General features: G+C 44.7%; 1 protein-coding gene across 1 annotated transcript in view; it reads left to right on the forward strand.

Moving 5' to 3' along the window:
• RAB31 (RAB31, member RAS oncogene family) overlaps window positions 1–13,502 on the forward strand; it is a 149,651-nt gene that overhangs the window by 61,607 nt on the left and 74,542 nt on the right. Inside the window, exon 2 of the mRNA XM_049770149.1 lies at window positions 8,649–8,728. Within this exon, the coding sequence (XP_049626106.1) occupies window positions 8,649–8,728 (80 nt within the window). The remainder of the gene's footprint in view (window positions 1–8,648; window positions 8,729–13,502) is intronic.

The raw sequence follows: 13,502 nt of genomic DNA on the forward strand, positions 1-13,502 counted from the left end.
CTGGAGAGTACCAGTGATTTCCTCACATGCTGGGGGGGGGGGCATTTGCAGTCCCTTTTCATGTTAGTGAGCAGTGATAAGCAATGATGACTCCCACCCAGGTCGGCGATAGATACTCAGCCTTGTGTCTTTGCATCTCTGGAGAGTCAAGAACTACACAGTGCAGGAGAGGATGGAGAGGTGCCCAGACTTTTCATAGGCAGCAGGTGGAAGATTGGAATTTCTCTGTGAATACATTTGCAAATGATTAATAGATCTGCTCATTAATAGATACTAACTCAACAGACAATACTATGAGTGAGTGCTATTTCCTGAAAAGTTGTATTATTTGTCCTCCCAAGTAACAAGCATGTGATAAAGATCAAATGAGCATTCCATTTCATAGTCATTCAATGGAATTGTTTCAGTCTTTGCTGACCCAGCTGAAAATACAGTGGAACAGTGAGTATCTTTAGAGAGAAAGTATCAAAATTGGTTTTATTCTTATCTTTCCCTAACACCCAAGATTTTTCCTTTCATTAAAAATAAAAATGAAAAATAAACAAAATTGAGCAACATGGTGAAAAAACCCTCTTTTTTTGTTTGTTTGTTTGTTTGTTTATTTTTTGAGGCCATACTAGGTGATGCTCAGGGGTTACTCCTGGCTATGCACTCAGAAATAGCTCCTGGCTTGGGGGACCATATGGGATGCCAGGAGATTGAACCACGATTGGTCCTGGGTCAGCCATGTGCAAGGCAAACGCCCTACCACTATGCCATCACTCAGGCCCTCCCCTCTTTTTTTTTTTTTTTAACTGTTGGTAGGAATGCCAAATAGTTTACACTTTGGAAAACAGTATGGAGATTGCTCCAAAAAAATTAAGAATTGAGTCCTGTATGACAGTGATTCTGATTCTTAGCATCTGCTCTAAGAGCATACAAACTTCAATGTGGAAAGATATTTGCATGCCTGTGTTGATTGCAACACTATTGACAGAAGACAAGATCAAGGGCCCAACTGCATAGGTGAGGCTGTACTGTGGCATATGCGCTCAAAAGAATTCTACTTAGGAGAAAAGATGAGCCCCTGCAGTTTGGTGCAACTAGGATAGGTTTGGTGGGTGTCATACTGAGTGAATCGAGTTAGAGGGAGGAGGACAAATACCAAATGGCTCTACAATATGTGGAGTACAAAGAAACATAATAAGGGAATAAACCACGATCATTAATTGATCCTGAAAATCTGTCCATAAAACTCAATTTTGAAAAGCTAGAGGAATAGTACAGCAGATAAGTTGTTTGCCTTGCATGTTACTGACCTAGGTTTGATCTCTGCCATCCCATATTACCCCACCTCCCCGATTCCCCCAGGAGTAATTCCTGTATTTAGAGTCAGGTGCAACCCCTGCTGGATATGGCTGTAAAACAAAAACAAAATGTCTCTCAGCTTTGAGCTGGGGACATGTTTCAGTGGTAGAGCACTTAGTTTCCATGTGTGAGGTCCTGGGTTTGACTCTAGTACTGCATATTCCCCCAAGTACTGCTTGGAAGACTCATGAGCAATGAGATGAGAGTATCCTCTGAACAGTTGGTGTGAATCCTAAATAAAAAAAATATTAAAACGATTTTAACCCCCCCCCATATTGAGTGTGCACATAGATGGGGAGAGGGGACCCAGAGACAGTGTGGAAGGATGATGAAAAGCATATAATTCTTCCCCAGCAGATCTATCTTTTTGTTGGTGGTGATGGTGTTATTTGGAGGGGGCAGTGCATTGAGCTACATCTGACATGGCCCAGGGTTTACTCCTGGATCTTTTCTCCAGAATTACTCTTGGTGGGGCTTGAGAAACTGAGTGGTGCCGGTGATACAACCAGGATCAGCCACAAAATGGCAAACTCCTTGACCTTGTACTTCCTCTCCCATTCAGCAGATCTTGTTAAACTCATGCTGTTACTATGCAAACCAAGATTAGAAAGCAAAAATAATTGTACTTCTCATAAGTTCTAGAAAATGGTTAAACAAAGGTTTAATGGTTAAACAAAGGGAACTTGATGAAGCCTGCTAAGAGCTTAAAAGGTTTTGTTATTATTTTAAAGAGGGGAAGTAGGGAGAGGGTAGAAGTACCAGGCAATGTTCAGAGGCCATTCCTAGCTCTGTTTTCAGGAGTAATTCCTGGAAGTACTCAAGGGTCTAAGTATATATACTGGGGTACTGGGGCTCAAACAGGATCTGCTGCATGCAGAGTAAACACCTCACTGACACTCTATTCTGAACTTCATCCAGTAATAACCATGAGGTAGTCACTCTGCTTACACCTTTGCAAGGCCAGGCTAGAAGGACACTGTCAATGAAATTCTGGTCTACCAAAGAAACTGAAAAATACCTACTCAGGAGCCAAAGAGATGGCACAGCGGTGGAGCGTTTGCCTTGCATGTGGCCAATCCAGGAGGGACCAGCTTGATTCCCGGCATCCCATGTGGTTCCCTAGCCTGCCAGGGGCAATTTCTGAGTTAGAGCCAGTAGTAACCCTTTAGCACTGCTGGGTGTGGCCCAAAAACCAACCAATCAATCAACCAATAAATAAAGTTAAAAAAAAAGAAAAGAAAAATACCTACCCAAGTGGACCATGTACAGAGGGCAAGCCCACTGTAGCTAAAGAAGCTTTAGAGAAGGGTTGGCCCTTCTGACCCTCGGACCCATCCTGCTCTCATAGACTCCCTCCTTTACTCACCGCAGGACACTTCTCTTTATGTTCTCCTGGGCTCTATGGCCCCTCTACTTCCCCATGTTGTGTATAGATGTCATCACCTGAATGCATAAAAATGAAAATGTGAAGCTGAGTGATTCATGAGAACTCCCTGGCGTCGTGCTGCAGCACCTTGCGCTAATCCTGAAGCAGGGCCTTCCCCTGGTGGCCAGCAGCCGAATTGCAGTCTCCGTCCTGGATTAGGAAACCCCGAGGTTTGCCTATCTTTGGGCCTGTTCTCACTGATATTCGTTAGGAGAATTAAGTGTTAAAACGGTTGAGGGGGGGACCATGTGGAGAAATAGCCCCATCTATCCCGTAATTGTGTGGTCATGAGTTCAAATTCCTCATGTTCCACATGTGCCAAGCAACACAACTAAAATGATATGCAGCCTCTGAAAAACACATGTGTGAGCACTGTGGCAAGCCTAGATGAGCACCACAGCCAGATGCTTTGTGCCCGCTACAGAGGGTGTGACACATATGCAAGCCCCCAACAGACGGCCTGGAACTGAACTTGTGAGGACCATGTCCTGGATGTGACCCCAAGCAGCACATCCGGGTTCAAGTGGCTGCAGACATCACAACAGCAAAAATTGGGGAGCAGGGAGCGAGTGTTAATGAGAATCTAAATTTAGGCAGGCTTGTTGTTTTATCTCCTCAGAAAAGCTTGTATCAGGTAATCTGTTGGTGACAAGGAACAGAGAAAAATGATTTCAAGAAGATTTTTTTGTTGCTGTTGCTGTTTGTATTTGTGTTTTGTTTTGTTTTGGTTTTTCGGGCCACACCTGGTGATGCCCAGGGATTACTCCTGGTTATGCGCTCAGAAATCACTCCGGCAAGGCAGACAGACGCCTTATCACTCTGTGTCACTGCTCCAGCCCCTCAAGATGATTTTTAAAGTTTTTTATTAAAAGGACATAATGCACATTTTTATATATAAACAAATACATGGCTTTATATTTATTATATATAATATCTAGAATTATATATTTGTTGTTGCATATTATATTATCTATTATAATAATAAGTAGATATTCTCCCTTCCCTTGTTGCAGTGAGCAGGAGTTATGTACATGTTTAGTTATGGTGCTTGTGCACTTGGCTGGGGCTTGAATCCATGAGGGACAGAGAAGAATCACTTAACACATCTGGGGGCTCCTCTAGCCATGGGTGGCAGAGGCTTGGCGACACAGCTAGGTAACACTGGTGTCAGGGGTGGACACAGACTCCAGACCACTCCCTGTTGATGGTTTGCAGAGAGAGAGAGAGAGAGAGAGAGAGAGAGAGAGAGAGAGAGAGAGAGAGAGAGAGAGTACAGCTAGGCTCATGCAAGAGAGCTCTGTCAGGGTTTGGTACCTGCTGCTCCCAGTCTCAGATTCCCTGCTTCTTGTACTCCAGGATGGCAGGACACTGCTTGGCCTGAAGGCACAGAGAGCATTGCTGGAGATAACAGCAGAGCTGCAAGGCTGGGGGCCTTGCAGGGGAATATGAGCCGGATCCAGATTAAAAGCCACTCAAAAATAGCTGCAGTATCGATCGGGAATCTTAGGGAGATGTTATAATGCACCTGCTTCAACTCAAGCATCGATCTGCCTGCCTAGAAGAAATGGCTCTGGGGGTCAGAGCTGTTTGATTGTGACCCAGAGCCAGTGAACGTTGGAGAGTGCTCTCAGCATTGGAGACCCCCAGGAAGTAGGTTTCCCCACGTATTATCATCAGCTGAGGCCCACGGCCACAGGGTTGCTGCAATGTCCCCTAAAGGGGAATGAGGGCACCCAAGGAGGAGTCTCAAGAATTCCGATCATGTTTCAATTCTCATTTCACAGTCAGTGTTGAATGACAAGCACATTGCTCCAACTTTCAACATTTTCTCCGCCATGTTTAGGCTTTGAAAGCCGTGATGTTAGGGACCGGGGCTATAGCCTGTTCAGGGAATGCCCCAGTGTCCTCTCCTCTCATGTAGGGCCCAAGAATCACCATGTCATTGGCTGTTCGGTGCTGTTGGCCCAGACTGTTGGAAGTTGTCCTCAGACATCCTGACTGCTTTGTGGGAAGAATACCCCTTGACTAAAGAGAAATCTCCCTCTTCTTCATACACACCTTCTCTCTTCCTGGCCTAAAGCTTTGCCTTGCATCCCTTTCCTGAGCTGATGTATGTGTCTGCTACCAGCAGGCAGGCAGCAGGGCCTGCCCCTGCTTCTGAGCAGGTGCCTTCTTGCCTACTCAGTGTTCAGGAGAACAGCTATAGCTTGGGCTCTGGCCTGTCCTATTCTTTCTTCTGGGCAATCTTCTGATTAACCTTGTAGTGCTGCTGTGGAGAGATTCAGGTCCACTTCTACTTTAAATCCCTAAGAGATCCATCTTATTCTCTGATGGTCTTTTTTTTGTTTGTTTGTTTTTTGGGTCACACCTGGTGGCAGTGCTCAGGGATTACTCCTGACTTTGTGCTCAGAAATTGCTCCTGGCAGGCACGGGGGACCATATGGGATGCCGGGAATCGAATCACCATCCGTCCTGGATCAGCTGTGTGTAAGGCAAATGCCCTACCACTGTGCTATCTCTCAGGCTCCTCTCAGATGGTCCTTTAAAACAACATTCTGCTGTGTATGTGTGGCGAGGGGTGAGGGTGCGGGACATGTCTGTTATTTCTTAGTTTAATGTTTCTTTGGAAAAGGTTTAAGGTTGAGATGCATCCTGAAAGCTCTGCGTGTGCTGTGTCTGTGTGCCTGGTACTTGAGAACGTTTCTGGAGGGACTGCAACGAATAGGGTCACAGGGCCCCTTTTATTCCCACGAGAGACCCCTTTTGTCCTGTAATCAGGACTTCCACAAAGCAGAGAATGGTCTCTGAAGCCCCTGCTCTCTCTGATGTCTACAAGCCCAGCCCTGTCCTGGTAAAACCTCCCCTCACCCTCCAGTCTTGAAACACCCTTTGCTGAACTGGGGTACCTGGGCTACGGTGTTTAATGTAAGTTAATAGTTAATAGGTTAATAGTGTCATTGGAGAAATAATGAAGGCACTAGCTTGCATCTCCCCAACCCTGATTTAAATTTCTTGCACCTCATCTGGTCCCCCCATGCCCCGCAAGGAGCCACCCCTGAGCACAGGACTAGCCCCTGAGCATCGTGGGGTTTGGGCACCTTGCTCATATATTAGAGCCCAGAGGCATATTTCAGTGGTGGTTTGTCTGCCTGCAAGCACAAGCCCCTGGGTGGATCCCCTCCAGAGTCAACACATTTGTGGAGATGGTTCCAGTGGAACCTCCCCCATCCCCACCTCTGATCACTATACGGAGATCATGACTTCTGAGAACTATTGTGTGGTGTGCAAACACAAGCAAATTCTGGATCCCTGCGCATGCCCCTCAGCTGGAGTGTGACCCAGTACATGCTATGTGGAGATGCTAGGGTGAGGGCACCACTGGCTGGAAGCCTGGCAGATGAGTGTGAGAACCACAGCCATCCCCCATTTGCTTCTGCAGCAACAGCAAAGGGAAGGGGAGTGGAACCGTGTTAGTATTGAATAAAGAAACCTTAAATCCAGTCCCTGTGTCACATGGTTTCCTAAGCACCACCTGGAGTGACCCTTGGGCACTGTGGGTGTGGCACCCTAACTCCCAAATAAACAGACAGACCTTGACTTAGTGAAGGGAACCCTTTAGGAACCAATGCCACAGATGGAGCCTGTTTCAGGTACAACTGCACCGTGATCCACCCAACAGCCACCTCACTGGCATCCTCACCACCCCTCCAGTTTCCATCCACAGCCACAGTCAGCCCTTTGACTGGTTCTGCTGACAAAGACTGGGCAAAGACTGTGTGGTGAACATGTGTACACACACACACACACACACACACACACACACACACACACACACACACACACACACGAACTGACTCTAAGGGCTGCACCCAGCTTGGGGACCATTCCTGGCCATCTTCAGTGGACCATGCTGTGCTAGGGATCAAACCCAGGCCTACTACGTGGGAGGTATGTACTCCAGCCTGTTGTATTTTCTCCCCAGGCCAGAACACTGCTTAGCTTTGTAAAAAGAGACTGGGAGGACTTTCAGGACCAGAGAGCATGCTTTGTACACAGGTGCCCCAGGTTGGTGCCTAGCACAGCATAGTTTCTGAGCACTAAGCCAGGAGTAGCCCCCAAATAGAACTAAGTGTGTTTCCACCTTCCCTCCCCCTAAAAATATTAATCCAAAAAAACTGAAAAATGATGAAATACCATTTCAATAACATGTTTGAGGGCATTCTACTCAGCAAACTTAAGTCAGAATAAGACAAATGTGCTAGGACTTCCTTTTTCTGTGGCATATAGAGGAGCAGAACTGATGAGGTTCTGATGTCAAATGCACCCAGTTCTTGGTATTTCCTGGAATTCAGCAGCACTGACCCACTGACTTCTCATTGCTCTTCTCCCAGTAGGCTCTGGTGCTCAGCTGACTCTTTCTCAAGGCTCATTTGCCTCCCACTGTCATCCTCCTGGATTTAGTTGATAAGTTCTGGTTGGTCTGATGTCATCTTCTTCTCTCCCTTTGACCTTGTGGATTTGTGCCTTTTATTCCTGAAGTTATTTGACAAGGGTTTTGGAAGTGAGTGGATAGAAATGCACATGTTCAATTTCCACTGAGTAAGTGGAGCCCTGTCCTAATCAGCTTTAATGAATTATCTGTCAGAGAAAGAGCTGAGCTGAGTCCTTTATATAATTAAGCAAAACTAATAGCATAGCTGTTAGATTCTAAAGAGAAAGTGTTAAGAACACAATACTTAGAATTCGTAAGTATTACAGGAGAAGCCACCTAGATTTGGTTTTTGTTTAAAAATATTTTTAGGGGGCCGGAGAGATAGTATGGAGGTAAGGCATTTGCCTTGCATGCGGAAGGACAGTGGTTCGAATCCTGGCATCCCATATGATCCCCCGAGCCAGTCAGGAGCAATTTCTGAGCGTAGAGCCAGGAGTAACCCTGAGTGCTGCCAAGTGTGACACAAAAACAAAAACAAAAAAATTAAAAAAAAATTTTTTTTTTTTTGGTTTTTGGGCCACACCCGGTGTTGCTCAGGGGTTACTCCTGGCTGTCTGCTCAGAAATAGCTCCTGGCAGGCACAGGGGACCATATGGGACACCGGGATTCGAACCAAAAAAAATTTTTAGTTCCAATGCTTTGAACAAAATTTTATTTCTAGTCAATGTGATAGATGACCAGACTTCTTTTGTAGGTCCCTCAATATTTCCAAATTTCTGGCAATACACATTGTGAACATGTCAGTTCTAGATTAATTGTACATATTTGGTACCTGTTTTAAAACTTTTTTTTTTTTTTATTTTTGGGCTACACCCAGTGGAGGCGTTTAGGGGTTGCTCCTGGCTCTGTGCTCAGAAATTGCTCCTGGCAGGCTTAGGGGATCGAACCCAGCTAGGTTCTGGGTTGGCCGCATGCAAAGCAAATGCCCTACCACTGTGCTCTCGTTTAGGCCCCTGAAACTGATATTTTTGGTCATTGTTTTGTTTTCTTTTTTATAAAGAAAAATTCAATCATAGAAAACACTGGTAAGGAACAGAAGAAAACTAGGGCAAGAGCAACAATACAGTGAATAGGATGATTGCTTTGCATATGGACAACCCAGACTTGACCCCTGTGGTCTACCAAGCCAAGAATGATCCCTGAACACAGAACCAGGAGTGAAACAGAACATAGGAGTAAGCCTGAGTGTCACTGGGTATGTCACCTCCCAAAAGAAAACCAAATGAACAAGAAATAAATAGAAAAAATAGCCTACTGCCCTGCTCCCTATCCCACTTCCTTTTATCCCATCAATCAGATATGATCCTTGGTCCTTCAGTTCTGCATTCAGTGGGGTTAGAACAGCCACTCTTGGCCCTCATGCCCATCTTTCTTCTCTTCCAGGATACTGGTGTTGGGAAATCAAGTATAGTGTGTCGATTTGTCCAGGATCACTTTGACCACAACATCAGCCCGACCATTGGGTAAGTCCCTGCATGTACTCCTCTTAAATCCTTCAGAGCAGCTGTACTATAACTGATTCTTCCACCTCTTTTGCTCTCAGGCCCTGAGCAAGATTCAGTCCTCACTATGAACTCTTAGGCAGGAATTCAGGGACTTTGCAGGGCTCACTCTCTGCAGGTCTTTTTGTGCAGTTCCTCCTTCAGAGCCATGCTACAGCCTTAAGCCATTTCTTTGATCTCTAGGAGCATTATTCTGTAAATCCTGCCAACTTGATTTCTAGCTGGAAGCAGAGACCCACAGCCCTAATCCCTGAAGACTCAGCTTTCACTGGCCTGCTAGTGAGCCTGGAAATGTTGGCCGACATGCAGCAGGGCTGTGTCTCCCTCTGCAGCAGATTGATTTTCCTTTCCTGGCTTAAGCACACGTCAGCATTTCCATTCTTGTGCTCCAGCAGCAGAGCGGAGGGAACCCTGCCTGACTGAGACTCTGACCTTGGAAAATAGGAGCATTCCTCCTTTCCTTATGGATTCTTTCACCAAATGTGCTCTGGCTGGACCATTTTATGCCTTTTCTTACTGTTCGAATATGCCTCCACTTCTTTTTTTTTATTATTATTATTTTCTTTTTCCCCAAAGATGCCATGCTCTGTGCAGAGAGCAAAATCCAGATCCAAAAACCAAAGCCACCTGTTCTCCTTAAGAGGGAAGCAATATGCACCTATATTTGAGGCACCTGGGGGACTAATGAAGACAGGAACAAGCTGCCTTTGCCAGGGAATGGGGGAAAATTCGCTGCTGTCAGTACTCAATAGCAGTTGGCTGACAGACCTAGTGGCTGGTGTAGGTGAGAAACAAATCCAACACATTTCATAGTGAAAAACTGGCTTAAACACACATCTCAAATATATGTGTCAAGGACTGTGAAGATTCTGTAGGCTGACAGGTTCGCTGCCCTCTTTTCATGAATGCTGGCAGAAGACCGGTGCTGCCAGGGTCAGACAAAGAGAAATAACTGATGCTGGAAGCTCCCAGAGCCCTGTTTTCCTGAGGGCAGGGATGAGGAACCTTTTTTTATGCCAAGGGCTGTGTGGATTATTTATAACTTCATTCTCACTCATACAGTGCAGGGAGATGACCACAGACTACCGTCAAGAAGCATCAGTATCTGTTGCATTGTGTGTTAGGGCCAGACCACATTAGTCTGAGGGCTGGATGGTCCCCCACTTGCATGATATAAGGACAGTCTGTTGGCATCACACATGAAGGAGGCTATATGATAGGACAGGAACCCTGAATCAGGGCACCCGTAGGCAATTGTGTCCTGTTACAGACTCGCCTGGAGACTGGGTCAGTGACGTAGAGGAAATTCCTATGGCTGTGATGACTAGGGCTTGCATGCATTCAACTGTTATGCACCCTAGGAGTGCAGGCTTTATAGCTGAGGTGGTTGTCTAGGTGCTCGGCAGGGTTTACACTTCTTTAGTTGGGGTGTTCATGCACATTCTAGATGGAACATTTGTGGGGGGCTGGCTGCAGTGCTCAACATCTTTTATGTTGATGTGTCATTGGGGGTACTTGCTTTGCATGCAGCCAGGGCTTAGGTTTGAATCCCCTGTGCCACACGTAGTTTCCTGAGCACCACTCGCAGTCACTTCCTTAACACAGAGCCAAGAATAGACCCTGAGCACTGCCACATGTGGTCTCAACTATTTTTTCCTCTTCTGAGACTTTGAGAAAGTGTTTTTTTACTAAAAAATAAAACTACCAGGAGTGTACCAGATATCTTGGGAGATAGAATAAATGAAACAAACAAAAAACAAACAAACAAATAAATGACACAAAACAAAAAAAAAAGGTGCCTGAGATATAGGGATGTAAATTTGGCTTATTTGATTTAATCTGTATATTTAAAAAATGTTAAGTCACGAATGAAGAATCAGATTTTGACTTAATGCATTTATATTTTTGGCTTCTCTCTGAGAATCAGTTAATAGACTTGGGGTATTGGGCATGCGTGCCCTGGGGACAACTGCCAGGTGCACTCAGTCCCAGCCCTCCATATGGGGACAGATTCCTATCTGTCACTCTGCTGTTTATCACCTTCATTCTCCTCACTATTCCTGTTATCATTCTCTCCACCTCACTCATTTGTGTGTCCTGTCTGTTCCCTTGGAACAGTTTGTGTCCTGACCCACAAACTCTTTTCAGGATAGCCCCCCTAATCTCGTGAATAAGAGCAGTTAGGTGACTTGTTTAGAAACACACAGCCAGTGAGCAGCACACTTAGAACCCATAGCCAGGGTGTCAACTCTCAAATATCCATCCTGCTTCTTCTCTGCACTGTGATCACACTAGCAGTTGGAAAGGATATGGACACTAAGATGCTATTGTTCTAGCATCAGAAGTGCCTCTTCTGTCTGCCTCCTGCCACTCACACTGACAAAGCTTGGCTCTGATATCTGGCAGATTGTGGTGACATCTTGAATGTGTGCATGTGTGTTTCCCTCATTATTTAGACTTTTACAAGGAAATAGTGTTTCTTCTCTGCCAGATTTGGGCTCCCATAGATAATGAAGTCAGTTTAGCATTGCAGATACCCCCTTCTACCCTTTAGATAGATAGATAGGTAGGTAGGTAGGTAGGTAGGTAGATAGATAGATAGATAGATAGATAGATAGATAGATAGATAGATAGATAGATAATCTAGAAAGAAGAAGAACCCCTAAGGTTCTTAAAATTAAAGATTTGCAGAAACTGTGGATCCCCACACACACACAACCAAAAAGGCAATGATTGTTGATCATTATTTCAATGATTAATAGTTGTTTTCCTAGTAGTAAGAAGTCAGGAGGCCGGAGCAATAGTAAAGTGGGTAATGCTCTTGCCTTGCACACGGCTGACCTGAGTTTGATCTCTGGCACTGTATGTAATCTCCCATACACTGACAGGAATGATCCCTGAGGGCAGAGTAAACCCTGAGCTCTGACAGGAATGCCCCCAAAACTAACAAACAAAAAGTGATAAATAGAGGATGTGTGTATTCATGATTGTGCACAGAGATGACATCTATATGCACAGCTGTGGGAATGTGTTTATATTGTCTATATATGGGTATGGAGATGGTAGGAGAAACATTTTGCATTGCAGATTTTGACTGAGACTGTCCCATGTGGGTTTACATGTATGTGGAAATTTCTTTCTTTCTCCTGGAAAACTTGCAGGTCTTGCCCAGTAGGGACTGGTCCTGACTGATTCTGAGATAAAGAATCAGAGGGCTTTTGTTTGCACCACTTTTCCTCAGTGCCTGTGAAATGTCTGTTTCCCACTCTCAACTGTTCCTTAACTCTTTGACCAGAGAAAGATTCTGATCAAATTCCTCCCAATTCCTTCTCTTATATAGAAAATGAAAGGATTGTTCTAGATAGTTTATGTCTTTTCCAGCTGGAGGAGTCTGATCTTTCACATTTGAAGTCAAGTATTTAGTACTTTAAGTGTGAGAAATTTTGAAAAATGGTGTGGTTGTAGTATTTATCCCACTGCCTTTATCACACTAAGGAATGAATGAAAATTCTTGAATGAATGAAACTTTAATCAGAGTTAAATCAATAACTTTATATTGGGAAGAAGACTTAAAGTTCTAGGGTGCTTTGCATGCAGGAAACCCACACTTGATTCCTGGAACACTGCCAGATGTGGCCTCCACATCAATCCAACAGTCAATCCCACCCCCAATAAAAGCCAAGAGTAAACACATAAAACAAAATATTGGTATAGTAGTCTGTTGAAAAACATATTAATAATTGAGTCCTGGATAGAGGTGGAAGATAGTGAGATGGAGGCATGGTGAGGCCTTTCTCTGCTGGCCCAGGCCACACACCTGCAACTCCCTCCTGCCAGTGGGTCTGAGGGTTCAGGGTAGCCACAGGAAAATGATCCACAGTCAGTCAGGTTTCAGGAGACATCAGCTTTATTAAGGCCCTAGCCACCATGTATGGCCTTTAATCTTAAACCTTCTAAGCATGCTCTCTTCAGCTGCCCTGATATATCCACTTCTTTCTGCCATGTCTCCTGCTGCTTCTCCCTCAATCTCCCATTGAATCTCTCCTCTGCTCCTCAGGCAATCCTTTTGTTACCTAGCAAAGACCCTTCCCAGAAAAGGGCTGCTCTTGCCATCAGGTAAGGTTATGCAGGAAGATGGGGGTGGAGTGACAGTAATCTATATAAAGTTTTATAAGGCAATATGAACTTTTTTCTTTTAATAAACAGGGCTAAAGGGAGAAAGGTTAATAAGAACATTTTTTGGTCCCCTTTTATTGCTAGGAGTTACCCCAGAGCACAGAGACAGGAGTAAGCCCTGAGCACGATCAGGCATTGCCTAAAACAAATGAACAAAAATAATCCCCTCAATATCACCAGATGTGGCCTAATATCTCCTGCATCACAAGCTTCCCTTCAAATGAAATGTACCATATTTTCTGGCATATAAGACGACTGGGCGTATAAGATGACCCCTTATTTTTCCATTAAAATATAGGGTTTGGGTTATATTCTCCATGTAAAACTACCTCTCTTTTAACGCACACAAAATGGAATAAAAAAGTAAGAGAAAAAGAGCAAAACCCTCAAAGGTTAACAGTATATGTTTAATAAAGCTAGACTTTGGAGTGCCAACAATCATTTTACATGTGTCATTTGTGGTGAGTGACTGTGATTTTTAAATTGTGATCTACACTGAGAGCAGGGTGAGGGGGCTCCTCCAAGAGCAGCTAACTGGGGTGCAGTGATTAATAGGACA

This window comes from Suncus etruscus, chromosome 3, assembly GCF_024139225.1.
Source record: "Suncus etruscus isolate mSunEtr1 chromosome 3, mSunEtr1.pri.cur, whole genome shotgun sequence".
Taxonomy (NCBI): Eukaryota; Metazoa; Chordata; class Mammalia; order Eulipotyphla; family Soricidae; genus Suncus; species Suncus etruscus.